A 23,222-nucleotide genomic window follows, 5' to 3' on the forward strand; every position below is an offset into this window, starting at 1 on the left:
TTCAGCATATTTACCAGTCTGTCAATCAAGATGCCTCACAATACCTGATAATTGCCCTTCCTGGCCTATCTGAGACATCTTTTTGAAATGGTGAATGCCTTGATGCCAGAATCCATTGTCACAGACCTCTCCCTATTTGTACACAGGAATCTGTGATCCCTCTTTAAACTGGAAGAGGAGTGCAGATGTTGAGCAGTACAGTTATGCATTAAATATGTTTTGTTAGTGCTGAAGTTGTAGCTTTTGCAGCTTTAGTGTAATGGCATTCAGGCTATACTGTATGGCCATCAACATTAGCTTTAAAGTGCTCATGCTGTGAAATAGTTTGTTGGTTTGTTACGTTATGTATTTATGTGTTTTTATAATGTGAACTGCCCTGTGATCTTTGGATAAAGGGCAGTATATAAATCAAACAAACAGTCTTTTTATTGACAATGCTCTGTGCAGAGCATTTCTTTCTAGCCCCTCCCTTTCTTCACTTGTGTACCACTTCAGATCTTAGTATCTGTTTGCCCATTATGTCCAAATCTGAGGAACTCTGGTTAAATATAAATTGATCAGCTAAAATCTAATGATTTATGACGCCTCAATCATCCAAATTAGGCCACTGAGGTTTTTTTACTATTGGACAACTAAGCAGTTATTTTTAAAGTTGCAATTGAAACTCAGTGTTCGAAGCTGGGATAAAAAAGCTAGGAGCCAAATGGCTTCTGGGACCTGGGTTGTGGGCACCAAAATAGAATGTCTAGTCATCACTGGAAGGGGGGGTCAGCAACACTTTATTATTTTGATAAGCATGAATTAATACGCAATTCACATAAGTGACACATTGTTAATATCACATTTTTAATACATGTTTAATTTGGTATTTACAATAAAAATATTGGTATCATACTTCGGTTTTCAAAACACTCTTTATTGTTAAACTCCTTAACTTATTGTCTATCCTTAGCATATACTCCGAGGCTTCAGAGCACATACAGTGGAACCTCGTGTTACGTACCGTTCTCCTTACGAACACTTCGGGTTACAAGCTCTGCTAACCTGGAAGTAGGTCTCCTGGTTGCAAACTTTGCCCCAGGATGCGAGCAGAAGTTGCACGCCAGCGCCACAGCAGTGGGAGGCGCCATTAGTGAAAGCGTGCCTCAGGCTAAGAATGGTTTTGGGTTAAGAACGGACCTTTGGAACAAATTAAGTTCGTAACCGGAGGTATCACTGTACATTTCAGTAATCCTTGAGTGTCAGCCAAGCGCAAAAAATGGCACCCAGAGGTGCTCGCAAGTGGAGAATCTTTAGGCGCAAAATGTGCCTGGTGCCCTGCTAATTTCGAACCCTGGTTCTGCTTCAATGTTTAACATGTCCATTTCAGGTGAGATACCACAGTTGTGAAGGTAGTTTTTCCGGGGTGAGGCCCATCCATTGCAATCTGCATCTGCTGACCCCTGCAATTTTTCTAAATGGAAGAAATGTGATTGCATAATTTCTGGTGTTGGGGAACTGTGTTCATGCTTTGCCTTCATCCTTGAGAAGGGCTGTAGCTCAGTGTTAGAGCAAGTGGTTTGCATGTAGAAGGTTCCCGGTCCAATCCTCAGCATATACAGGTAGGGCTGGGAGAGAGCCCTGTCTCCAGCCTTGGAAAATGGCTGCTAGTGAGTGTAGACAATAATAAGCTAGGTGGACCAATGGTCTGACATGGTATAGGTAGCTTCCTATGTTCCATCTTCTTAGAAGGTTGGAGTTGAGCATCCCCACACCCCCCCCCCCCAAAAAAAAAAAAACTTTACCAAGATTGAACATCAATTAACTTGGCTGTGTAGAACATTCTGCAGTCTCTGGACAAGGATCTACAAATGTAGTGGTCACATAGCAGTGGTGAGTCTATCTCTGGGCAAGGTTAGTGGAAAGTGAGTGATGCTCCTGGGCTTGCTGGGTTTTGGAAGCATTTTGAAGCACTTAGGCTTCTCAGTGCTTTCTGTGGTAATTTCTTCTCTATTTTGTTTCTAAATTAAAATCTTTAATTAAAAAGAGAGGGAGAGACAGAACTGTAACAGTGCATAGTACAAAGAAGAGATTCAGCACAGTCAAGACTCAGAGCACAAAGAAGTCAAGGCCATGATTTTGACCTATATGCAATAAGCTCTTTCCATAGAGATCTGTCAGGAGATAATAATCATATAGAAGAGTCACTACTGTTGGCATATGAAATAAAGTGACACCACACAGATTAAATTCACATGGTTATGCCTATTCATTTAGAGCAGGGGTGGGGAATCTGTTGGACTGTTGGAGCGCTGACTTTTGGCCATGCTGAGTGGGGCTGACGGGTTAAGAGTCCAAGAATATCCCGGGGGGGGGGTGTGTGTCACAGATTCACTAACCTTGGTTTATAAGGATAGCTTTTGGGGTTGTGGGAGGAGCTAGAAGATTTGCAGACACACTGAATTTATCAATTTTGGCCTATAGTTGAAAGCAGTTGAGACGAAGGAGCGGGAAATAGGGGATTGGGGGAGAAAGGAAATGGGCCTGCTCAAGCCCCATACTATATCCTAGAGTGGGGAAAGGGGCTGTGTGATTTTTTTAAAAGATGCTTATTTTGAGAGTTCCTATTCTGCGTTAGCTGGAGCCCTAAACAGAAGGACTGTTCAGGAATTGGGATGCGCTACAACATGTTGCAAGTCCATTTTTTCTGCTTTAGATGTAAGGGGCTTCCTTCAACAGAAAATGGCACTCCAGGTTTTCCTCCTTTCTTTCCAGCCACCTCTCATGCCGTTCTTGGGGTTTGTTGACGGTGGGAGTTTTTGGCAACAAACCTAACGGTGCATTTCTATACTAGTTAGTAAATTAAGGGGTTAGGGACCACATAGCTGTAAAAGTACAACTAGGTCCCGCCCCCTCACCTTCAGGGATGGAGGAAGTATTGTCTGTTTCCTGTTTCTCTTTCTCCCTCTCTTCTGTTCAAACTAAGTAAGCTGAGCATACATCTGAGGCTAGGACTCTAACCACGTATTTGAGACTTAAATTTCTGTATTTTGCAATCAAGAATACCATCTGCTGTAGCATTGAGTGATGCATGAGTGACACCTGTGTTTCTTGGTCTTTTATTGTATTGCATATGAATAAAGGCAATGCTAGTGTAGATAGAATTGCATGTGGTCATCCATTTAGGTCTATTTTATGTTGTTTCGTTGCTCAATAAAGTTGCACTGCATGACTAAGGAGCAAGACCCAGGATCCTTGCAGAGTCTTGCTGGAGCGCAACTCTGTTGCTGCCTGGAACCTGAAAGCTGAGCCCCAGCATTTTCTGTAACAGATCCTATAAACACTTTTGGATTGTGTGCTGCTTCATTGGCACCCCTAAAAATATTGCCTCCCCAAGCAACTGCTTGGGTTGCTTGTCCAGTCAGGTGTTCTTCCACATAGTACTGTTTAAGCAGTAGCTGAATATAGCCATAAGCCCCCATGAAAAACAAGAGGCCCTTACGCAGAAAGATGTAGCATAGCATCAAACATTTATTATTATTTCAGATTGGTATTGAAGCACATCTGAAAGGTTTGGTACTGTTAAATCACTAAGATAAACTGTATACTTCTAGTTAAATATTAACTGTAGTAAAATTTATTTCACACTGGCTCATTGTGAATATGAAAAACCAGCTCAAGCTCTACCAGTTCTGCAAAGTGGTCTGAAGTGGATTAAGCTTCAGACCTTTCTGCTGTAAGGGATATTTTCCCAGCTGCACATCATGTCTACAGCTTTGTTGTGAATCAGGTAATCTTTCAACAGCTTTTTATGAAGTATCATAGCATAAAAGTGCTCCAGACACAGGTCTGCCTACACAGAGATACAAGTGCTTCTGTACATCTTAAGTGTAGTTTTACCTCATTTTTCCACACTTTTAAAGCCATTGTAAATTTTGCATGCAAATTGCCACATCTGTTTTTTTAAATGTGCAGGTTTTGATAATATTCTATATTCACTAACTGCATCTTTATTTCTTAATTGAAGGTTATAAAACCATAATGTTCACTTGGGGGCTGTTCAGATCTAACACCCTTATTTTTCTCCTCTAGACCTAAAATAACACATGATCTGTAAAACTAACTTTTAGTTGGTTCAAAAAAGCCCAAAGAAATGATACCGAACAGGTTCCATTTTCTAGAAAATCATGCATATATGGACAAGGTCATTGTTGGTACATTTTTGAGCATATACCTAACATGTTTTAATGTCCCAAGTCCATACATTTTTGTGATCTCCCTCTTTGTAAGTGGAGCAGAAAGTCTGCTCATAGAGCAGGCATAGGCAAACTCGGCCCTCCAGATGTTTTGGGACTACAACTCCCATCATCCCTAGCTAACAGGACTAGTGGTCAGGGATGATGGGAGTTGTAGTCCCAAAACATCTGGAGGGCTGAGTTTGCCTATGCTTGCCATAGAGGACTTCTTGTTGCAGCTATATAAATCTTTCTGTCTTTCCGTCCATCATCAGCACTCTGGTCATAAAGTCATAAAGTAGGAGTTTGGGGGCAGATCAGGGTAGGCCTTTGATCTGTTAGGACCCAAAGGTTTCCCATTCACCTGACGTGCCCCCAGAACAGGAAAAGTACACTAGCCCTTGAGCTGGCATATTGATTTTCCTTTCCATTTGTTTGTTTATTATTTCAGTTTCTATCCAACCCTTCATCAATGGATGATTCAAGGTTGGGTAATCAAAAAGCCCAAATCAAAAGCACTAAAATAATTTAAACAAGTAAAATTTAACAACCGTATACTAAATAAACTAAACAATATAATAAAATGGCAGCATAGCAAAATCAAATTGTACTTCATACGTTAAATCAGCACAAAAAAACCCCTGAAGAATGGGGAGGAAAAGGGAGGCCTCCCCCGCCTTGTTTTCTCTGCCTTGGGTTCTTCCTTCCCCCCTGCCTTCTGATTCACCTGTCCAAATGTAAAATGCAAATGCAACAAATACACGCATTGTACAGGCACACTTGTCAGGAAGCTGTAACTGGCTGTGGCTCCATATTGTACTTGCCCCTGCATCATGCATGAATTGGTTTATTTTAGTGTGAGGGAGCTGCATTTTAGAAATTAAAGGAACCTGTAGTACGTTGCCGTTCTTTGAAGGCTCTTGGGTCTTTATCTACCGTCCCATGACCAGTCCCCTGTTCCACAGGCTAGTTTTGGAAAGTGCTTTGTCATATACTCCTGGTAGATGCTCCAAAGGATGTCTGGACAGTACAGAATGTGACTACTTTGTTCATTGTTCTGGAAACCTTTTTAATTTTTGGATCTTTAAGAGTAAAATGGAATGCAGCTGTAGATAGCATTTCAGGGACCACAGGCAGCAGCCTTGATACTTAATTTCAGCTGGAGCCTTAGCTCGAACGTCTGCTAAAGGCTACATGATTTCTTTGAACCCTGTTGTGGGTGAAATAGAGGAGTGCCCCTTCTGCTGTGAAAGGATGCAGGAGATGTTTCCTCTTTTAGAAACTATCTTAGCACTTTATGGACACTTTGAAAATGAAGTCAGATGTCTGCTTTTGAGGGAGGGTGCTAACTCTTAACTGGGGTAGTGGGTGTTGGTGGGAATGTTAATGCTGATGCCCATGTCTCTAGATCCAAAAATAGAATGAGTCTCCTTTAGGAATAACACAGCATGTATCTTTGTTTACTTGGGCCAAAGCCAGGATGGTGGTTTTCAGGGGGGAATAACAGTGGGATGGGTATGCTTAAACCTTTCAGAGGAAATATTAAAATAATAATGATGATTTCTAATAATTTTTTAAGTACTCACTTTATACTATAGCTAACTTGGCTTGCCTTTCATGTTGGGCACTCTGATGCCAAATGTTGTAATTTGGGCTGCTCCACAGCTCTGCAACCACTTGCCTGTATTGTATGTGCATTTAAACCAGGGAATCTGTGACATTGTTTGACTACACATCCCATCACCCGTTACCCTGCTGGCTAGGGCACATGGAAGCTAGATATGTGTTCCTGATGACTAATGACATATATTGCCTTTCTGGAAGACTAGGGAATCTTCCCAGGCATGAATCTTTCCAAACTTGATCACGCGACTGCACTTTTTCTCTTACACCATAAAGCTTCATGCATATTGATCCTACTATAAAAATAAACCAGCATCACCTTGGTTTTGCTGTTTGTTTTATACCATAACTTAGATTTGCATGGCTTTTCATAGTGCAATGGTTCAGCTGTGCATTTTTTTCCCCCAGGACATAAAACAAAAACTCCAGAAATTACTTCAACACCCATTATATCTCTGTTATATCTCTGCCCTACATTACACTCTGGCAAGAGGGGTCATTGCCATTGGGTGGTAGTTGTTTTCCATCTCTTAACTGTCTACAGAGATGGCCTTCAGGGAGGATTATGTGATGATGAAAAAGTATGACTGACTTGGCTTCTGTCCTAGACTGCAGGAGTATTCCAGGAAGATATTTTGTTGGAATGTTTATTTTATTTTAAAAGTTCTGCAAATTAGGCAAGAATTACTTCAGAGTAGGGTTATATGGTAGTAAATGTTATTTTGATCTAATTGAGCCCAGATTGCCCTCTCTTCAATTATTACATTTTCTGATTCTATAAGTGCAAGACTTGAAGCTGTTAACAACAGTGGAATTGCAGTGTATTTGAAACACACACCATGAGTGGGTCATAAAATTTTATGCCTCAATATACCAAAGTGAAAATATCTATGGGTCCCTTCATCTCAGTGCATTAGGCATAAATTCATGTACCTAATCACAAGCGGGGGGGGGGGGATTGTTACATTAAAAATGAAAACCTTATATGATTTTAATGTAAAATATTCCTACTTGCAGGAGGGTGGAAATCTGAACACTTGATTGCATTGTCTGACCTAAGTATCATTTTCTAAATTCTGATAATTTGGGCCACAGTTATAGCTATAGATGCCCAGGCATGGCATGAGGATCAGCACTGAAGTGCAGAACAGATGCCTGCATTATGCAAACTGCAAGTGGGAAATTATTTATCAAGGTGTGGAAAAGATAGGTTCAGTTATTTAGAGCAACTTAGCAGCCGACAAGGCAAGAGAAAGGTGAAATGAGAACTAATCTAGACGTGCAGCAATAAGATGGTAAAGTTTAGAGGAGAATGGTGCTAGTTCAGATTGAAGAAGGGGGATACCATTTTTAATGTTCCCTCCAATTGTTCCCATACCCTACTGTAACTGAAATAACTGCAACACGTTATCCCCACCCCCTTTACCTCTGCCTCCTCTACATCTGTTGTTTCCCTTGTGTCTCTCCTTTTAGAATGCAGAACCCTGGTTAAATACCATCCTGCATAGATGACACTATATAAATAGCAGCTTAAGAAACTCCATGACAGAAGAAAACTAGCGTAGCAGGGAGAAGTGTTCTAGTCCCGTTCTCTATATGCTGTCCTAACTTTCGACTTAAAGAGCTGGGGGGTGGGGTTATTGCAGAGGGGTGTTCAGAATCCACCCCACCCCCCCATAGACTGAAGAGGTACAATCCATTCTACCATATCATCTGTACTTCTTCCTTCTGCATGTAGGAACCTAGCCTGGAAGGTTGATGATGGATGGTAGGGTGTGGGAGCACCATGGAACTGACTGATATCCAGGAAAGTAGAGATGCCTAAACAGCTGCAGGCAATCTGTGACCTTGAGCAGCTGCCCTGGGCTCATGCATGTCTTGCAAGCAACCGGAGGCTTAGTCCAAGTTTAATGTATTTGGGCCTTCCTCACTAACCTATTCCTCTCTTACATTCTAGGACAAAGAGCCCTGCATAGGAATCAACAATCAAAGCTACATCTGTGAAACAGGCCACTGCTGTGGACAGTCTCAGTGCTGCAATTACTATTATGAACTCTGGTGTAAGTTTCTTGTTTTTATAAACAGAAGTGAAATTCTTTTCATAATCTGAGTCAAGGGCATTTCAGTTTCATCCACTTTTGGCTTTATCCAGAGACAAGGTGTTAGAGCGGGTGATAGGTGTCCTTTCCCAGACTGAAACTGAAAATGATTATGTTGACTCACTTCAGCCAGACTGCCCTTGCCATGACCTTTGCTAGAGACGCACAGGGGGAGTGTGTGTGTGTCCTTGCTAATTATCCGGTCAACCAGTGTACCTTTCTGCACCACCTGTCAGGTTTAGGGGTGTGTGATTTCCCACCCCAGGGGGATGACCTTGTCTGGTGCCTCAAGTTTCTATTCTGTCTCACATGTTATTTAATATCTGCATGAAATGACTGGGAGAGGTTGTGCAAGGTTTAGCTGATGTCAACAGGATGCCCACTTTCTTCTTGGATTCGGGTGAGGCAGCAGAGTTCTTGAACAGGTGTCTGGAGCCAGTAATGGGTGAAGGCCAGCAAAATGAAGCTCAAGTCAGAGATGTTCATGGCTGGTGGGCCTATCAAGCTGGAGTAGATGTATAACCTTTTCTGGATGAAGTTGTGCTCCATCAACACATGGGGTTCATTGTTTAGGTGTATTCCTTGAGCCAGCATTGCTGCTTGATAATCAGGTGATGACCATGGCAAGAATTCTCTCTTTCCAACGATGTGACATATGCCAGCTATTTACAGTTCTGCAAGATTGACACTTAGCCATCATTCATTCTTTGGGAACCCCTATTTTAAATTATTTACAATGAGGATTTGCCTTTGACTGGGGCTGATGGGAGTTGTAATCCAAAGCTTGGGGGGGCACCAGGTTGGGAAAGGCTGGGGGAAGCACCCAGCTTAATCAGCTGAAAGGAAGTGTGTTTTGTCTTCCTGAAAATGTAATGTTTTAGCACATTGAGCACAGGATTAAGCACCAAAGTGGATTTTAGAAGGTGAACATTTCCTGTCGCCATTCTGGGTACCCTAACACTGAAAGCTCCCTGCCTTTTCATAGGTCTTGCTGTTCATTTTAACTTTATTTACCACCTTAACTTGTGGGAAGGAGTCATGGGTTGAAACAGAGAATCTCTCTTCACCTGACATGCTTCATGAAACATGATCCCATGTTTTAGCTGTTGGGAGTGGTTACAGTCAACAGAGTTTTCCCCTTTTGAAGAGCAAAGCTGATGGGAAACCGAATCAGTGGTGTTTGTTATGGGGTGGAAGGAAGAGTAAAATACATGATATGTCAAGCAGGTGGATTGGGTTTAAAGCTAGATGGTGCTAGCTAGATCCAAGTTCAATTTTGTTTTAAGATGAAGCGGGCATTGAAATATCTTGTTGCCAAAATCTATTGCTAAAACTCTTGAACACTTTGTATTGAGAACTAAAAATTAATAAAATAAACCATTTTTCATTCTATGAGCAGGGCACATGGGGGGCAGTGGGTCTCTTATGCTTGCACTGGCTTCCACTAAGTAGCAGGGCTCATTAGTTGGCTCCAGCCCAGTCTTTGCATCTGATTTTCTTGCCTTGTGTCTTTTTCTGAACTTGATGTCTTGGTATGGCGTAGGTTTTCCGTTTGATACTGCTGTTGAATAGTTTAGTCTGAAACGGAAAATACTGGGGTGCGGTGGGAATCTATTCCTTGTTCATGTTTGAGCGAAATTCCATGTGACTTCCCTTCCTAACTAAATTTGTAGCAGTTACAAAAAGATGCACATCTGGTAAAACTATGTTGTTCAGTACCATGCAGGAAAAGTCATCCAAGTGGGAAGGTGGTTCTGTTTTGCCTTCTGCTGTTTTGCAATTTGTGATAATCTGCTGTAGAAATATTCATTCTGTCAAATCTGGGGCATGTTAATCAGTTTGGCCCACTCTTGCCCTAGACCCTGCATCCTTCCTAACTCACTGGGCTACCTGCCTCACTGATTTCCCTCTCCACTGTGTTCATACACAGAAATTCTTCCCCTGCTAACCGTCATTGATTGACTGGTTATTTGTTTATCAATTTACACCCTGCCCTTCCTCACAAAGGAGCACAATGGCAAGTGGTAAAACAACAAAACATCACAAAAACAATTCCAATACAGATGTAGACTGGGGGAAATCTCAACTTTAAAAGGCTTGTGGAAAGAGGAAGGTCTTCAGGTGGTGCTGAAAACACATCAGAGATGGCACTTGTCTAATATTAAAGCAGTTTGAGCATTTAACTTGAGGAGAAAAGGTTGTGCCTGCTTTGGGGTGTATTTATCTAAAAGAAAACAAAAATCTGTGCTTCTCTTGTCCTGCTTACAGGTTACTTCCTCCTTTTGGAGGTAAGTGGGAAAGGGAAGGCAGTTTCCAGTTCACTTAAGCAAGTAGCTTTTTGGACTTTTTATAACCTTGCTTGGAAGTTCCAACAGAAACTAGCCAGAGAAGAAACTAGCCAGCTTAAATGTTTCTTTGTTTTATAATTTATTTTTCTCTTGCTCTGACCTTCACACGTTCTCTTGATATTTATTCAGCTTATTTATGTAATAAGTCTGTCCACAGGGATTAAAGGTTGCATTCTAGCTTCATAAAACAGGCTGCCCAGATTTCTTGGTTTTATGCTTTCTTGGAAAAGGCTGTATGCCCAGATCAGCAAGGGAAATCCAGAATTCTGGCTGGGTCAGACACATAACTTCCTCATAGCGGATGTTTTTTCCCCTTTCTCTTTCCCTTTTTTCTTTTTCTTTTTGAGTGTCCAGTATACCTAGAAGACTCCTGATGGTGGCCGTTGTTTAAAAATAGTCCCTGCTAATTGACAAGTCACTGTCCTTGTTTAAACATAATGCTAAACCAGCTCAGGTAGAACTCACACCACTGTTCCTACCCAGCATGGCTACAAGGAAGAATTCAAAGATTTTGCTTCTGTTTTAGATTAAACACATCTTGTTGTGATATCTGAATCTGAACCAACTATAGTTAATCTTAACAATGGTATATTGAAACAAGCTAACTTAGAGCAGTAGTTTAGGAACCTGGCTTGTTTAAATAAACTATAGCTGACATTAACCACTTTTTGGGGGGAGAGAGATGTTTTAATGTAATATAAAATTTAACAGAATCCAAAAAAAGAAAAAATACAGTTAATGTCCTTTGTATGCATTCACAAAACAAAGATTCAGAAATTGTCTGTGGACAAATGCCAGCTCTCTCGGCCTGAAGCAAGATGAGCACAGAATTCTGTGGAAAATCATGATTTAATGCATCACATTAACCCTTGTTGAATCTAGATAAAGTTTCAAGCAGGAATTCAAGGAGTCCAGTATTTTCCCTAGCTGTGAGGTTTAGGTGTTTACTGCTGAGGATTCTGTGTTCAAGCCAGCAGTGTTATTAGAGAAAAAAGGAACAGTATTGAAATGCTGCTGTTGGTTTCCCCAACCATTGCACAACATAAATACCAGTGTTGACCAGCCTTTGCCAGGCTGCTACCCTTCAGGTGTTTTGGTGTACAACTCTTGTCAATGTCAGTCAGCACAGCTTGCAAAATATCTGGAGGGCATGAGCTTAGCAGAAGATGGTATTGACTCTCCCAGGAAAACTGTTTAATAAAGTGTCCACCTTTCTCATACAGTCTCCAATGTGGGCTTCTGTTCGAGAAACTGAGGTACATCAGAGCTGAAGCATTGGCTTGCTCTTTGAGAGGAAACTATATACAGCCCTTCCTCCACCAAGAACACTGATAATATTTAGTGTTTATTAAGTGTTTCAGAGTATTCAAAGCTCTTCATGATAGATAATCTTAGCTATCTTTGCGACAACATTGCAAGAGGTAGGCCAGCATTATTTCCCCCATGTTTTAAAGTGGGCTGGGAGTGGTTTGCATAAGGCAGGGGTGGGGTACTTAGGCCTGTTGGGCATCCCCATTTGGCCCATGAGACTTCTGAAAACTGACAGTCAGCTGATTGTCAAGGGCTTCTGTGGATCTATCAAAGCTCTCCCTAAGATAGTGCTTCAGAAGGGGCTTCTGCAAGAGCCTTGTAAGCAACGAAGCTACCTGATGTCATGGTCATTTCTGGTGACTGACAGGTGGCATACTCCACCCACCTGTCAAACTTGGCCTGTGAAGGGTCGAGGAGATAATACTCCTGTCCACCAGTCAAATCCAGTTCTCCACCCATGCCCTAAGGCCATAATTAGCTGCGTACATTTCTACCTCAGTTGCTTAGCTTAAGAAGGCTGCCTGCACTTCAGCAGCTAATTGCCGAGGGGAGATTTGAACCAGGACCTTTCGCAGCTCAGTTCCAAGCACAGGCTCTTAGTAGCTGCCCCACACTTCCTCTACACTAATTCTCCAAAATGTCCCATTTCACCTTCTTTGGGGCCAGATAGCCTGAAGCTAAGACCATCACCTAGCATGCTTCTAAGGCAGGCAGAGAAATGATTTGCTACATGTTTTGGCTTAGCTGCAATGAGGTTTCCTGCCAATAAAGCAGTGGCATCTACCCAAGTTTACTGTGAACTCTAGGGCAGACTATTCTGTTCCTGCTCTTGAACGCTAAAGGGGAAAACATGTTTTCCCGTTTTGCAAGAGCAAAAGGCACTTTCCTTTGTGAGATCTTTGCTTGGATTCCTGCCACTGGGGAAACATAGAAATATATCCTTCTGGTTGTTGTATCCCCAAGGATCTATAGGACAGTTACACATGCAGTTTTGAGCATCATAGACCTTCCCCTGGTCTCCTCAAGAAAGGAGGTATTGTATTACAGTAAAGGCTGAAAAATTCTCATTGACAGTATTGGGAGAAATCACAAAAACTAGGTGGGGATTTGAGACATGGCTTGAGGTTCTGCCTGCCTCCAAATTGCTGCTCCATTGCTCTCCTCCTCACACAGCCTCCCTCCATGTTCCCACCTTGCCCTCCTTCTAGCCTTTCTAAAAAAATTAATGAATTCTGAACTCACTGGAATCCTTCATCTTGGAAGCAGAGCAAGCTGTGCAAAATAAATGTAATACAAAGAAGTGCTAAATTTCTATTATCTAAGCATACCAGATGAATTATTTTTCCATAATTTGGCTGTTGTTGTTTTGTTGAGATCAGATACATAGCCCTGGCTTACTGGTTCCTAAAGCTGACAATATTTTCTGTGTTTGCCAAGGAAGTAAACTCCAACCCAAGGCAGCACTTTATTTGTACTTGCAGTCCAAAAGAGTGGAAACCATTTTAGTATCTTCCAGGACCAAGTTATATGGTTGTTGCTAAGGCCTAATGCTACTCCGTGTCCAGAGATGACTAGAGCAATGGCAGCTTTCTGTTTCTCCCATAAGTTCAGGCGTCCTTTAACACTAGTCCGTCCGTCCACACCCCCCCCCCCAAATCTATGGGCTTTGCACTGTTGCCTTAACATGGAATTGAGAAGGAAAGTAGTGAAAGAAAGTGCTATCAACTGGTATAGGGGTTTTATGCAACTCTTGCTGATTTGGGCTTGCCACTGGCACTAACCCTGCTAGATTATCTAGTTGAGATTCCTGCATTTCAGGAGGGTGGACTAGATGGTCCACTTGGATCCCTTCCAACTCTACAATTCTATGATGTTTGAACTAGCAGGTTTCAGTACAGAGATTAGCACAACCTCCATGTGGGTAGCAGGTGGGAACGTTTACCAAAAAAACAACCCAGCATCCCACTGTTTGGAAACACCCTAAGATTGGAAATTGCTGGGCAGGGATGATACAAGTTGTAGTCCAGCTACCTCTGTTGTATATTGTCTTCAGGGATTTTGATGCTTTTTAATTTGCAAGGTTTCTTGGCAACACAGGTCCTTGAGGTGTTTTCCTCTTGATAAGCTAAGCATTTTCTCATTGCCTCACTGCCAGCTGACTGCTGTATACTCCAGAGACCCTACTGTTAGCGCTGTGCAATATCTGCATCCAACCATTCTCAGAAACTTGGAGATACCTTTTTTTTTTTTTAGATTTAGCAATTCAACAAATAGGAAATCTTGCTGACTGGACAATAGTCATCAGGTGTTTTTTAGTTTAGAAACAACCATGTTAGGATACTGTATTAATCTTTATTAGAGACATTTATACACCAACTGTTAACTAAGGGCAGACTAGAAATGTGACCGTTTTGTTATACAGTCAGTTCAGAATGCTGCACATTTCTTAAGATCTGGGATTCCATGGTAGCCATGATTATAGCATTGAAGAAATGAACTTATGCTGCCAATTCTCGAAGTAGACCAGTATAAAGTAAGCAGCACATAAGCGTCACACATGATTACAGCATGGCAAACAGGCAGTGTTCTTAGGGTGGTGTTAGGAAAAGTTATTGCACACTTTAATGACAATGTATTTTAATGATGTTGTGTAATTGGTATTTATATATTGTAAAGTACTTAGAAGCCCGTTTGGCACTGTTGTATGTTAATTAATAAAAGTAAATTCAATTGTTAAACAATACACAACATATTCAGGTATTTAGTGTAGGGCTGTGGTCTGGGAGTTTCCAAATTTCTCCTGCATCATACTAGCAAAGTTTTTTTTACAACATTGCCTCAGATTCCTCTCTTCTGTATTGTGAATGAAACCAATGTTTGAAAGTGCATGCGCACAAAGGTGGAACAATATAACATGTGGAAAGAGTTGAGAGGCTTGTTTCAGTTTGTGCAAATGATCAATTTTAGTTTCTCAAGTTAATGAAGCATGTCTGATTAGATAAATAAACTTTGAGTTATGCTGTTTTTTCAATAGATATCTTATTTAGGTAGGTAGACCAGGATATAAATTTTAAAAGGGTGAGTAAATTTGACTATCTTCAGTTCCTGTGACCCTTGCAATGAAGTGAAACAGTACCTATTTTAAAGTGTAACATCAGTATGTCTTTAAAAAAAGAGAGTAGCTAGTTACTGCTTCTCAGTTCCAATATAGCAGGGATGTAGTCTTCAAACATTGTGGGACTACAACTCCCATCATCCCTCTCCACTGGCCGTGTTGGCTGGAGCGGATGTAAGTTGGAGTCTAACAACATCTGGAATCTTGCAAGTTTCCCATCCCTGCAACATATAGGCACGTTTATTTTCTGAATGTTTTTATAAAAAATATTTATTTTGTTTCTGCATGGTGCTGTTTATAAGTTGATATAGTAAAACTTGAAAATGGAATCCATCAGCATTGTAGCAAAGAAAAGGAACTTTCTTCCCAACGAAAATATACTTCGGCTGCAATTCTATGCACATTTACATGGGATTACAGTGTCCCACTGAACACAGTGAGAATTTCATCCAAATAAATATGCACAGCATTTTGCTACATGGCATCTTAAGTACAGCAGCTTGCAGTACTTCTAATAAAACGAAAGCATGTATAAATTTCATAAATATACCCAACAGTACCTCTTGGGTGCTATGTAATATGTTTAGGTTTGGTAAAAGAGTATTGCATATATTTCAATTTCCATAAAATATAAATGTTTGCTTTTTGTATTATATTGTTTAGAAGATTGGTGGTTCTTCTTCATGCCTCCAAAATGTTTGGACACTTTACATCTCTGGGCGGGGCTATTCATTTTGTAAGTCAGCCATCCACCAGGTATCTTTTGGACTGCAATCCACCTGCCCCCAGCTGCCATGGCTGTACTGGCAGGAGCTAATGAAAATTGTCAGTCCAAAACACCTGGAGGGCAGTTGGTTCAGAAAGGCTGCTTCAAAGGAAGGTGCTTCTGACCTTTAAAACAGATTTCAGTCCTGCATTGGTAAAAGCTGAGAATGCTTCCAATATACGAGGGAAGAATATACGAGTTGGAGCAGATGGGAAGAAATGGTCAGGGGTCTTAGAGAGACAAGCATGCAGCCACTATTCTGAGATTTGTGCCACCCTTTAAATACTTTTTATATCTTGCTATCAAAGCAGATGTTAAAATTAAGCAGTCTTCATGTGTTACATTTTCCAACATGGAGCTCAGGGCCATATTCAACAATGTAGTTCCACTAGTGGGAGCCAGCAGAAGGGTTCCTGCTAGCTCAATAGGGCTTCCCCATATCCCCTTACCCCCCCCCCAAACAACACACAGCGGGAGGAGAGAGAAGGTCATTTTGTTGTGCAAGCAGAAATGCTTGCACTGACAAAACACTTGTTTTAGCAGAACGTTGAATTATTCAGTCTCCAAGTTGGAAAAAGAAATGAGTTGCAAATAAGCATAGGCTGAGGGTATCCCTATCTTGATCCACTTAGATTGTGGACTCCGCTATACAGCTGCAAATAAAATGTTTTAGATTTGTTGTAAAGTGCAATATACAAATGTGACACTATATGGCAACAGTGAGCTATGCCAAATTCAATGTATTTTTCAAAACTTTTTTTAAAAAGCATTTTCACAGTGTTTTTTAATATGTGTGTAGATTCCACCATGGTCAAAAAGACACATTGGTTACATTATCCCAGTAAACAAATAAAACAGTTCTTTTTTAATGGACTTGTACACTCTGTTAAGCCAGAAAAAAAAACCAGTAGCTTTTTAAATGATTTTTATTAATTTTCCAATAAAAACAAATTTATAACATTATTAAACATCAAAAACTCATCCACATCTTTTTTCTTTTAGACTTCCATCAACATGTCTGATAATTTTCCGTAATTATCACAAATCTTCACATTTCTTAATTTATATTGCACTATATATATCTTATCTTACCATGTTGTTTAAACAATATTTCTACCAAATCTTCTTACAGAGCTTCTTGAAAAGTTACAAACGTTATATCATTATCACAAATATTTTTAATATATTCTGTAAATTTACTCTAGTCCTCAGTGAATCTTTGGTCTCGTCGGTTGCGAATCCTCCCTGTCAATCTGTCCAGTTCCGCGCAATCCATTAATTTCGATCTCCATTCTTCAATCGTAGGCGTTTCTTCTTGTTTCCATTTCTGGGCCAAAAGAGTTCTGGCTGCTGTTACTGCATACAGAAATACTTTCTGATCATTCCTTTTTATTTCACCACCTAATATTCGTAATAGAAATGCTTCTGGTTTTTTAACAAATGTATATTTCAGTATTTTCTTTATCTCATTATATATCATTTCCCAGAAGCACTTCATTTTTTTACATTCCCACCACATATGATGAAATTCAGTAGCTTTTGGCAGGCTAAATCTGGGATATGAAAGCAGCTCCTGTACCTGTAAAATGTGTTATATGCACACGTTGATACATGTATTTTCAACTGTATATATTATACAGGTGCAGACACAAAGCAGCTAGGTCAACAGTGTCCTGATGAGTATAAACTCAGGGGCAAATGTGTGTTTGATCCTGTGTACTATCTGAAGTAGTCCTGCAAACTAAATGAAAGGAGAGAGAGAGACAGAAGCCTTTGGTACTGAAAAAACATGTAGAATTTTAATAAAATGGCAGAATGCTTTACATGTTTCCTTGGCAAAAAAAAAAATCATTTTAATTAGGAATGTAAGGTCTACTTACCTTTTTATTATTAAAGTCCCACATATTTTTTTCAGTATGACTTCGAAGCTTGACTTCCCCCCTCTCTTGTATTTGATGATGCTTCCTACCCCCATATTCCCACTCTTCATGCAAAGTTCGATGCCAGCCTGAGAATCTGTAAGAAAACAGGGGTGGTGTTCTTCATCAGAACTAAACAGGTGTCCCTTAATTTATGCATGTTCAATTCACACGTGGCTGCGCATACACGCAGCCCTGGAAACCGGGGGGGGGGGGGAGACCTGAAGAGCCTCCAGCTTGCGAGGAGACCCTCCCTGGAGCCCAAAGGGGATGTCCTCTTTGGGCTCTGGGGAGGGTCTCCTCACCAGCCAGAGTTGTAGCTATTGCTGCTGCGCTTTCCCGCATATCAGCTGTTAGCCAGAAAACCCCACTGTGGCTCTAGCTTGCAAGGAGATTTGCCCTAGAGCTCGAAGAGGACATCCTCTTTGGTCTCTGGGGAAGGTCTGCTCATGACCTGGAGGTGCAGCGGGGTGCTCCCCATTTGTGCACATTTCACCTATGTCCAGGGGGCCAGAATTTAAACCCTGCATAAATGGGGATTCGTCTGTCTACTTAAGCATACGGTTGTAGTTTTCCTGTTGAGAGTGTGGTAATTGAGTGCAAAGCAACTGCGCAACACAGAACTCACACCTGCTTTGCACTGAAAACTGACAGTTTGTTGCCTTTTAATGTTACCATTGTTTTACTTGCATAGTAGAGTGATCATCACTGTATCTTGTGGGAGTGAGTTCTGTAAATTAAGTATACATTGTGTGAAGAAGTGAATCTGTCAGTCAATTTTATTGGATGACCCAAGTTCTGGAGAAAAACATATACCTGCACACTTTTTCCACACCATGTATCCCTTTAAAAACCTCCTATGCCCCCCACTTCCTAAACTAGAACTATTTTTTTTCCCAAAGAGAAGACATGAAAACACTCAAGGATGGTGTGAACTACAGCCAGTGAGGGACGTGGCCTATGAAGGGTCCCAAGGGCCACATTTGACCTGTGGGCCTGAGCTTCCTAACTTCTAAAGCATATATCGGAGATTAGGGTGAGATCTCCTGAGTCTGTGTCTCTGAAAAGTGCCTCTCATATCCTGTTACGGTGACCTGTGCCAAGATTGGCAGTAGGTGCACACTTGTTTCAAAAGGGCACCTCAGTGCCTTCAGAGTTTTGAAACCTCTTTCTCTTGAAGAAGAAACACTCTTAGTAAAATTCCTCTTCTCTCCCCCCCTTTTTTATTCTTGATTTTTCCATAGGGTTCTGGCTAGTATGGACGATCATCATCATACTGAGTTGCTGCTGTGTCTGCCATCATCGGCGCGCCAAACACAGACTTCAGGCACAACAACGGCAGCATGAGATTAACCTGATTGCCTATCGTGAAGCTCATAACTACTCCACCCTGCCATTTTATTTCCGTATGTACTGCATGCAAGGAGCAAGCTGCCTTTCAAAGAGCAAAGAGCAAGATGTTGGCATATTGGGTGGGGGTCATGGACGCAACAGAGATTCACAGCAAAGATGTTGGGGATGGGTGCAGAGATGTCTGCTGGTGGCTGGAGAGGACCATGTAGTATACTGCAGTATGTTGGGAGACTTCACACGGTCCTTCTTGTCACCTTGGCTACACAAGCTTGAAGCGCAATCACAGATAACTCTGTGACAAGTGTGGGCATAATCTAAATCTTGTGGATAAATTTCTGGGTCACAGAGAGAGAGAGAGAGAGAGAGAGAGAGAGAGAGAGAGATTTGAATTCGTTTCCCTCTGAACATTGTAGAGCAGCGCTTTACTCGAACTTGTTTTCCAGCTCTAGTGGTTGGTTAGACTGTCATAAAAGGAGGAAGTGGATTGACAGATTTCTTCACGTTTTAATCTATGCAGTGGCAGCAGCAGTGACAAGGCTGAGATTTTTTTAAAAAAGCTTCCCACACCTTTTCCTCTGCAGCTGACACAACATGAGTGTCTCTAAGACAGAATAGCTAATATGGTGGTGTGGCAGAGGGGCATCACACCCAAGGTCTCTTGTCAAGAATAAATGTAATGATGAGTGATGCTACTTCATTTTGCCCATGTCAATTTTAATTAATACTTTATTACTTTAAAACAAAAACAATACAAAAACATTAGCCACCCAGTAGAAGGCAATGGAAGAAGAAGAAGAGTTTGGATTTGATATCCCGCTTTATCACTACCCGAAGGAGTCTCAAAGTGGCTAACATTCTCCTTTCCCTTCCTCCCCCACAATAAACACACTGTGAGGTGAGTGGGGCTGAGAGACTTCAGAGAAGTGTGAACCATCTCTCTCTCTCTCTCTCTCTCTCTCTCTCTCTCTCTCTCTCCTTTTGCACAAAATCAGGGGGAAGACAATTTAAATCAGCTCCCAGTTGACTCTGGGATGTAACATTCCTTAATTTCATAGGTCTCTCTGAATGCTACACACTGCTTTGCCTTAGTTTCTTCCAGCTGTAACATATGGAAAATTGACTGCTTCCTTAGCCAAATCAGGATGGATTTTTTTATTATTATTAACATAATTTGTTGAAGTTAAGTCCAAAGTGTTGTTAAATTACTTTTAATTGTGTTTTCTGACAACATTTATAAAGTTGGAACTATTTAGGTAATCTAGAGGTTAACTTGTCCTCCCTGCCTCCACATTTAGGTTTTTTGCCAAATTATTTACTACCTCCCTATGAGGAAGTGGTGAACCGACCTCCGACCCCTCCCCCACCATATAGTGCCTTACATCAGCAATGCGTTCCACCTGGCGGCAGCAGTGCAGCACCAGATACAAGAAACCTACAGCCAGCCCAGACAGGCTCTCTGTCAGGAGCAGGAAGCAATAATGGAAACACGGACAGCACTGCCTCCTCCAGCACCGGGAACCCCGAATCGTCCACCCTGCTAGCTGAGCGATCAACCACCAAAGCAACAAGCGGCGAGCGAAGGAACTCCAGCAGTGGGGCAGAGTTGGAAGAGACGGCCAACCACGCGCCCTGTTCCGACAAGGAGTCAGAGTGCAAGGAGGAACTGCTTAAGGATTACAACTCGGAAAGCTTAGACCACAACAACGCCTTCTCCGATGCTAAAGACAAGACGCCGGGCAGACACCGAAGGTTCACCGGTGACTCGGGCATTGAAATCTGCATCTGCAACCAGGGCCACCACGATGGCGATCTCAAGGAGTTGGATGGGTTCATTGATGATGGGCCCATGGACTTCTGCGATAGCTGCAGTGGCCACCCTCCCCATGGAGATGAGGAAGAAGGGCTTTTCAATGCCCCGGATCAAGAGCAGCATCAAGAGCACAGCCACCACCACCTCCCCCGGCAGCCTGTTTGTGTGCTCCTGAACACCATAAACGAACAGGACTCGCCAAACTCTCATGCCAATACCTCCCCCAGCTAAAATAAGCAAAGCGAGAAGGGATATTCTACAAAAGGATAAACATGACTTCAGCCAAAAACAAGTTGGTTCAGCTTTTTCTTCAGATGTAACTTTGGGAATAACCCCTAAATAATAGGTATGGAGGAAGGGGCAGAAGCTTCTGGGCCTTCCCTGCCTCCTGCCCCCCCCCCTTAATTGCCTCCATCTGGTTAGGGTTTAGGATTAAGAGTGAGATCATTTTTATACATATAACAAACGAGAGAAAAACTTTTCCTATTGCTGATTTTGGTGACGGTTTACTTGGTTGGTTGTTTTCTTAGAGGTTTTCAATACCTGCTTTATTTTATTATCAGAAAGACTTAACTTGACCCTGTGAGAACAAGGAGTGCTCACGTATCTCTTCCCCCTCCCTCCTCTTTCCCAGGCGTCTTCCCAGAAGCCAGTGGCATTTGATGGCTCTGGCGGTTTGCCTAGTCGGTGCCATTGAGGGGTTAAAATGAAACCCCAGAGAGATGTGGGTGGGCTTTGGGGTTTTTCCCCCCTGAATTGATACAGTGCTGTACTCTCTGGTGCATTGTTGGTTAGAGCAACCTGTAGGAATTTCCCCCCCTCTTGAAGCTGGTGACTATAAAGGACCAGTTTCTTCCAGAAAAAAGCAAACTGCTAGCCTGAAACATAGCAGTTTATGCAAAAAACGGGTTGTGGATGGTGACTTTAATTTTATTTTTATTTGGGGGAAAAAGAAAGGCAAATGGTATTCCTTTAGTTGATGACTATGAGTTGAGACTCCTGGCAGAGGACCTGCCTTTTTCCAGTACTGTGGTCTCCAAATCTCATTCAATAGGTGTGCTACAATGCAACAGAACAGGGACTTTGCAACTTTAGGCCAGCACGCTAGTTAAAATGACAAAACCAAACAAAACCAAACACACACAACAGGGCTGTCTTTTTGGCCAGCGTGCCTTCAGGTTTCAGCGATGCTTGTTGAACAAATGGAGGCGAGAACTCCATCCACTGCAAAAGGATAACTTGCAGCTTCAATGTGGAAGACCTGTGCAGTATTTTTCTTTTTTCTTTCTTTTTTAGTCCACAAGTTTAGCATGATCCTAATGGTGACCACTTAAAAGGATAGAGTGTCTGTGTTTCTCTCTTTTGATAGCGGCAACAGGCTACTGTATAACGTCTGTGAGTGTGTATGTGTGTCTGACTGCAGTACATGCATGTGTGTTTCCTACTGGTGATACGAAACTTGCTGCTGTAAGACTGCAAAAACAAAACAGAAAAGACTGTTGCTTTGCTTTAAACAAACAGTGGAGCTTTTGTTAGTAACAACCCCAAGGGGGAAGGAAAAGAAACAAACTGAAGCAGCTGAAACTAACATTCCCTGGAGCGTTCCTGTGGAAGAGTGCAAGCCTTGGTTTCTATATTAGGTGTGATAGAGATTTGTTTTCCCATTTCTTTAATTACGGTTGTCTGGGTCATTTATGTCATAAAATAGACTTTCAGATTTGATTGCTTGAAACCAAAATCAGTTTGAAATACGATGTAAGCCCAAATATAATGCCTTTTTTTCTGATAATCCATGGACTGTGTCTCATTTTGTTTGGGGAAAGATAGAGCAGTTGCGATATATCATAATGAAAGAAGAGGGTTGGGGCTTTATTTTTTTGCACTTCAAAGTGAACTTAACTCATGTCCAGAATTATACGATTAACACGGGGTTGGTGAGAGCACATCTTTATGTTTCACTGTATAGAAGGGAGGTGTTGGTGCATCTACATTTCCATGTGAAAATGCAAATAGGAAGGCAGCCTTGCTCCTCTCCACTGACTTCCTTCAAATATCGCCTATACCACAGGTAGGGAATCTGTGCCCCTTCAGATGTTACTGGACTATAAGTCACATCATCCTTGCTCATTGGCCATTCTGGTTGGAGCTGATGGGACTTGGAGTTCAACAACATCTGGAAGGCTACAGGTTCCCCAGCCCATGACCTGCCAAGGCAAGCTGACATGCTCCCTGCAGAAGATATTAGGGTGCGCTTAAAGGGCAGCAACAATCCTGTAAAGACTCCAAGTCACCCAGTGATCTTCATGACTGAGGAGGGATCTGAACCCAAGTGAAGTTCAGATCATTCTATCCATGACATCACACATTTAGATTTTCTGCTACCCAAATATCCTGAGCCATCTCTGTCTACATAAAAACAGCAAATTATTTGAGCAGAGCACTATCCTAGTAGCTCAGGGGAAAGGTGAATATATTACTGTGCATGTTTACTGCAGACAACAGCCTACAGCAGACTAAAGCCTGATAACCACTAAAATCATCACAGTAAGGGGGACGACAGCTCCTAGGAACTTAAAGTGAAATCAAACCCCTTTGTCCCGAGTCCTCAGCTCTCCTGAGTTTCAACCCCTCTCGCAAAACCAACTTCGTGGAATTAAGCTCACT

At 41.8% G+C, this 23,222-nt stretch overlaps 1 protein-coding gene and 1 long non-coding RNA gene across 6 annotated transcripts in view; both read left to right on the forward strand.

Moving 5' to 3' along the window:
* The window catches only part of WBP1L (WW domain binding protein 1 like), a 50,151-nt gene extending 27,804 nt beyond the window's left edge, over positions 1-22,347 (forward strand). For all 5 annotated transcript variants that reach the window (XM_083441582.1, XM_083441579.1, XM_083441578.1 and 2 more), the window contains exons 2-4: positions 7,795-7,897; positions 18,640-18,801; positions 20,044-22,347. In XM_083441582.1, coding sequence (XP_083297708.1) covers positions 7,795-7,897; positions 18,640-18,801; positions 20,044-20,789 — 1,011 coding nt within the window. In that variant the 3' untranslated portion in view covers positions 20,790-22,347. The remainder of the gene's footprint in view (positions 1-7,794; positions 7,898-18,639; positions 18,802-20,043) is intronic.
* Positions 15,254-17,324, forward strand: LOC310678185. The gene is made up of 3 exons (XR_014511679.1): positions 15,254-16,383; positions 17,010-17,079; positions 17,206-17,324. It is a non-coding gene; the product is annotated as an uncharacterized lncRNA (long non-coding RNA).
* Positions 22,348-23,222: the final 875 nt, after the last annotated feature.

Source organism: Podarcis tiliguerta (genome assembly GCF_965153285.1).
Source record: "Podarcis tiliguerta genome assembly, chromosome: 5".
Taxonomy (NCBI): domain Eukaryota; kingdom Metazoa; phylum Chordata; class Lepidosauria; order Squamata; family Lacertidae; genus Podarcis; species Podarcis tiliguerta.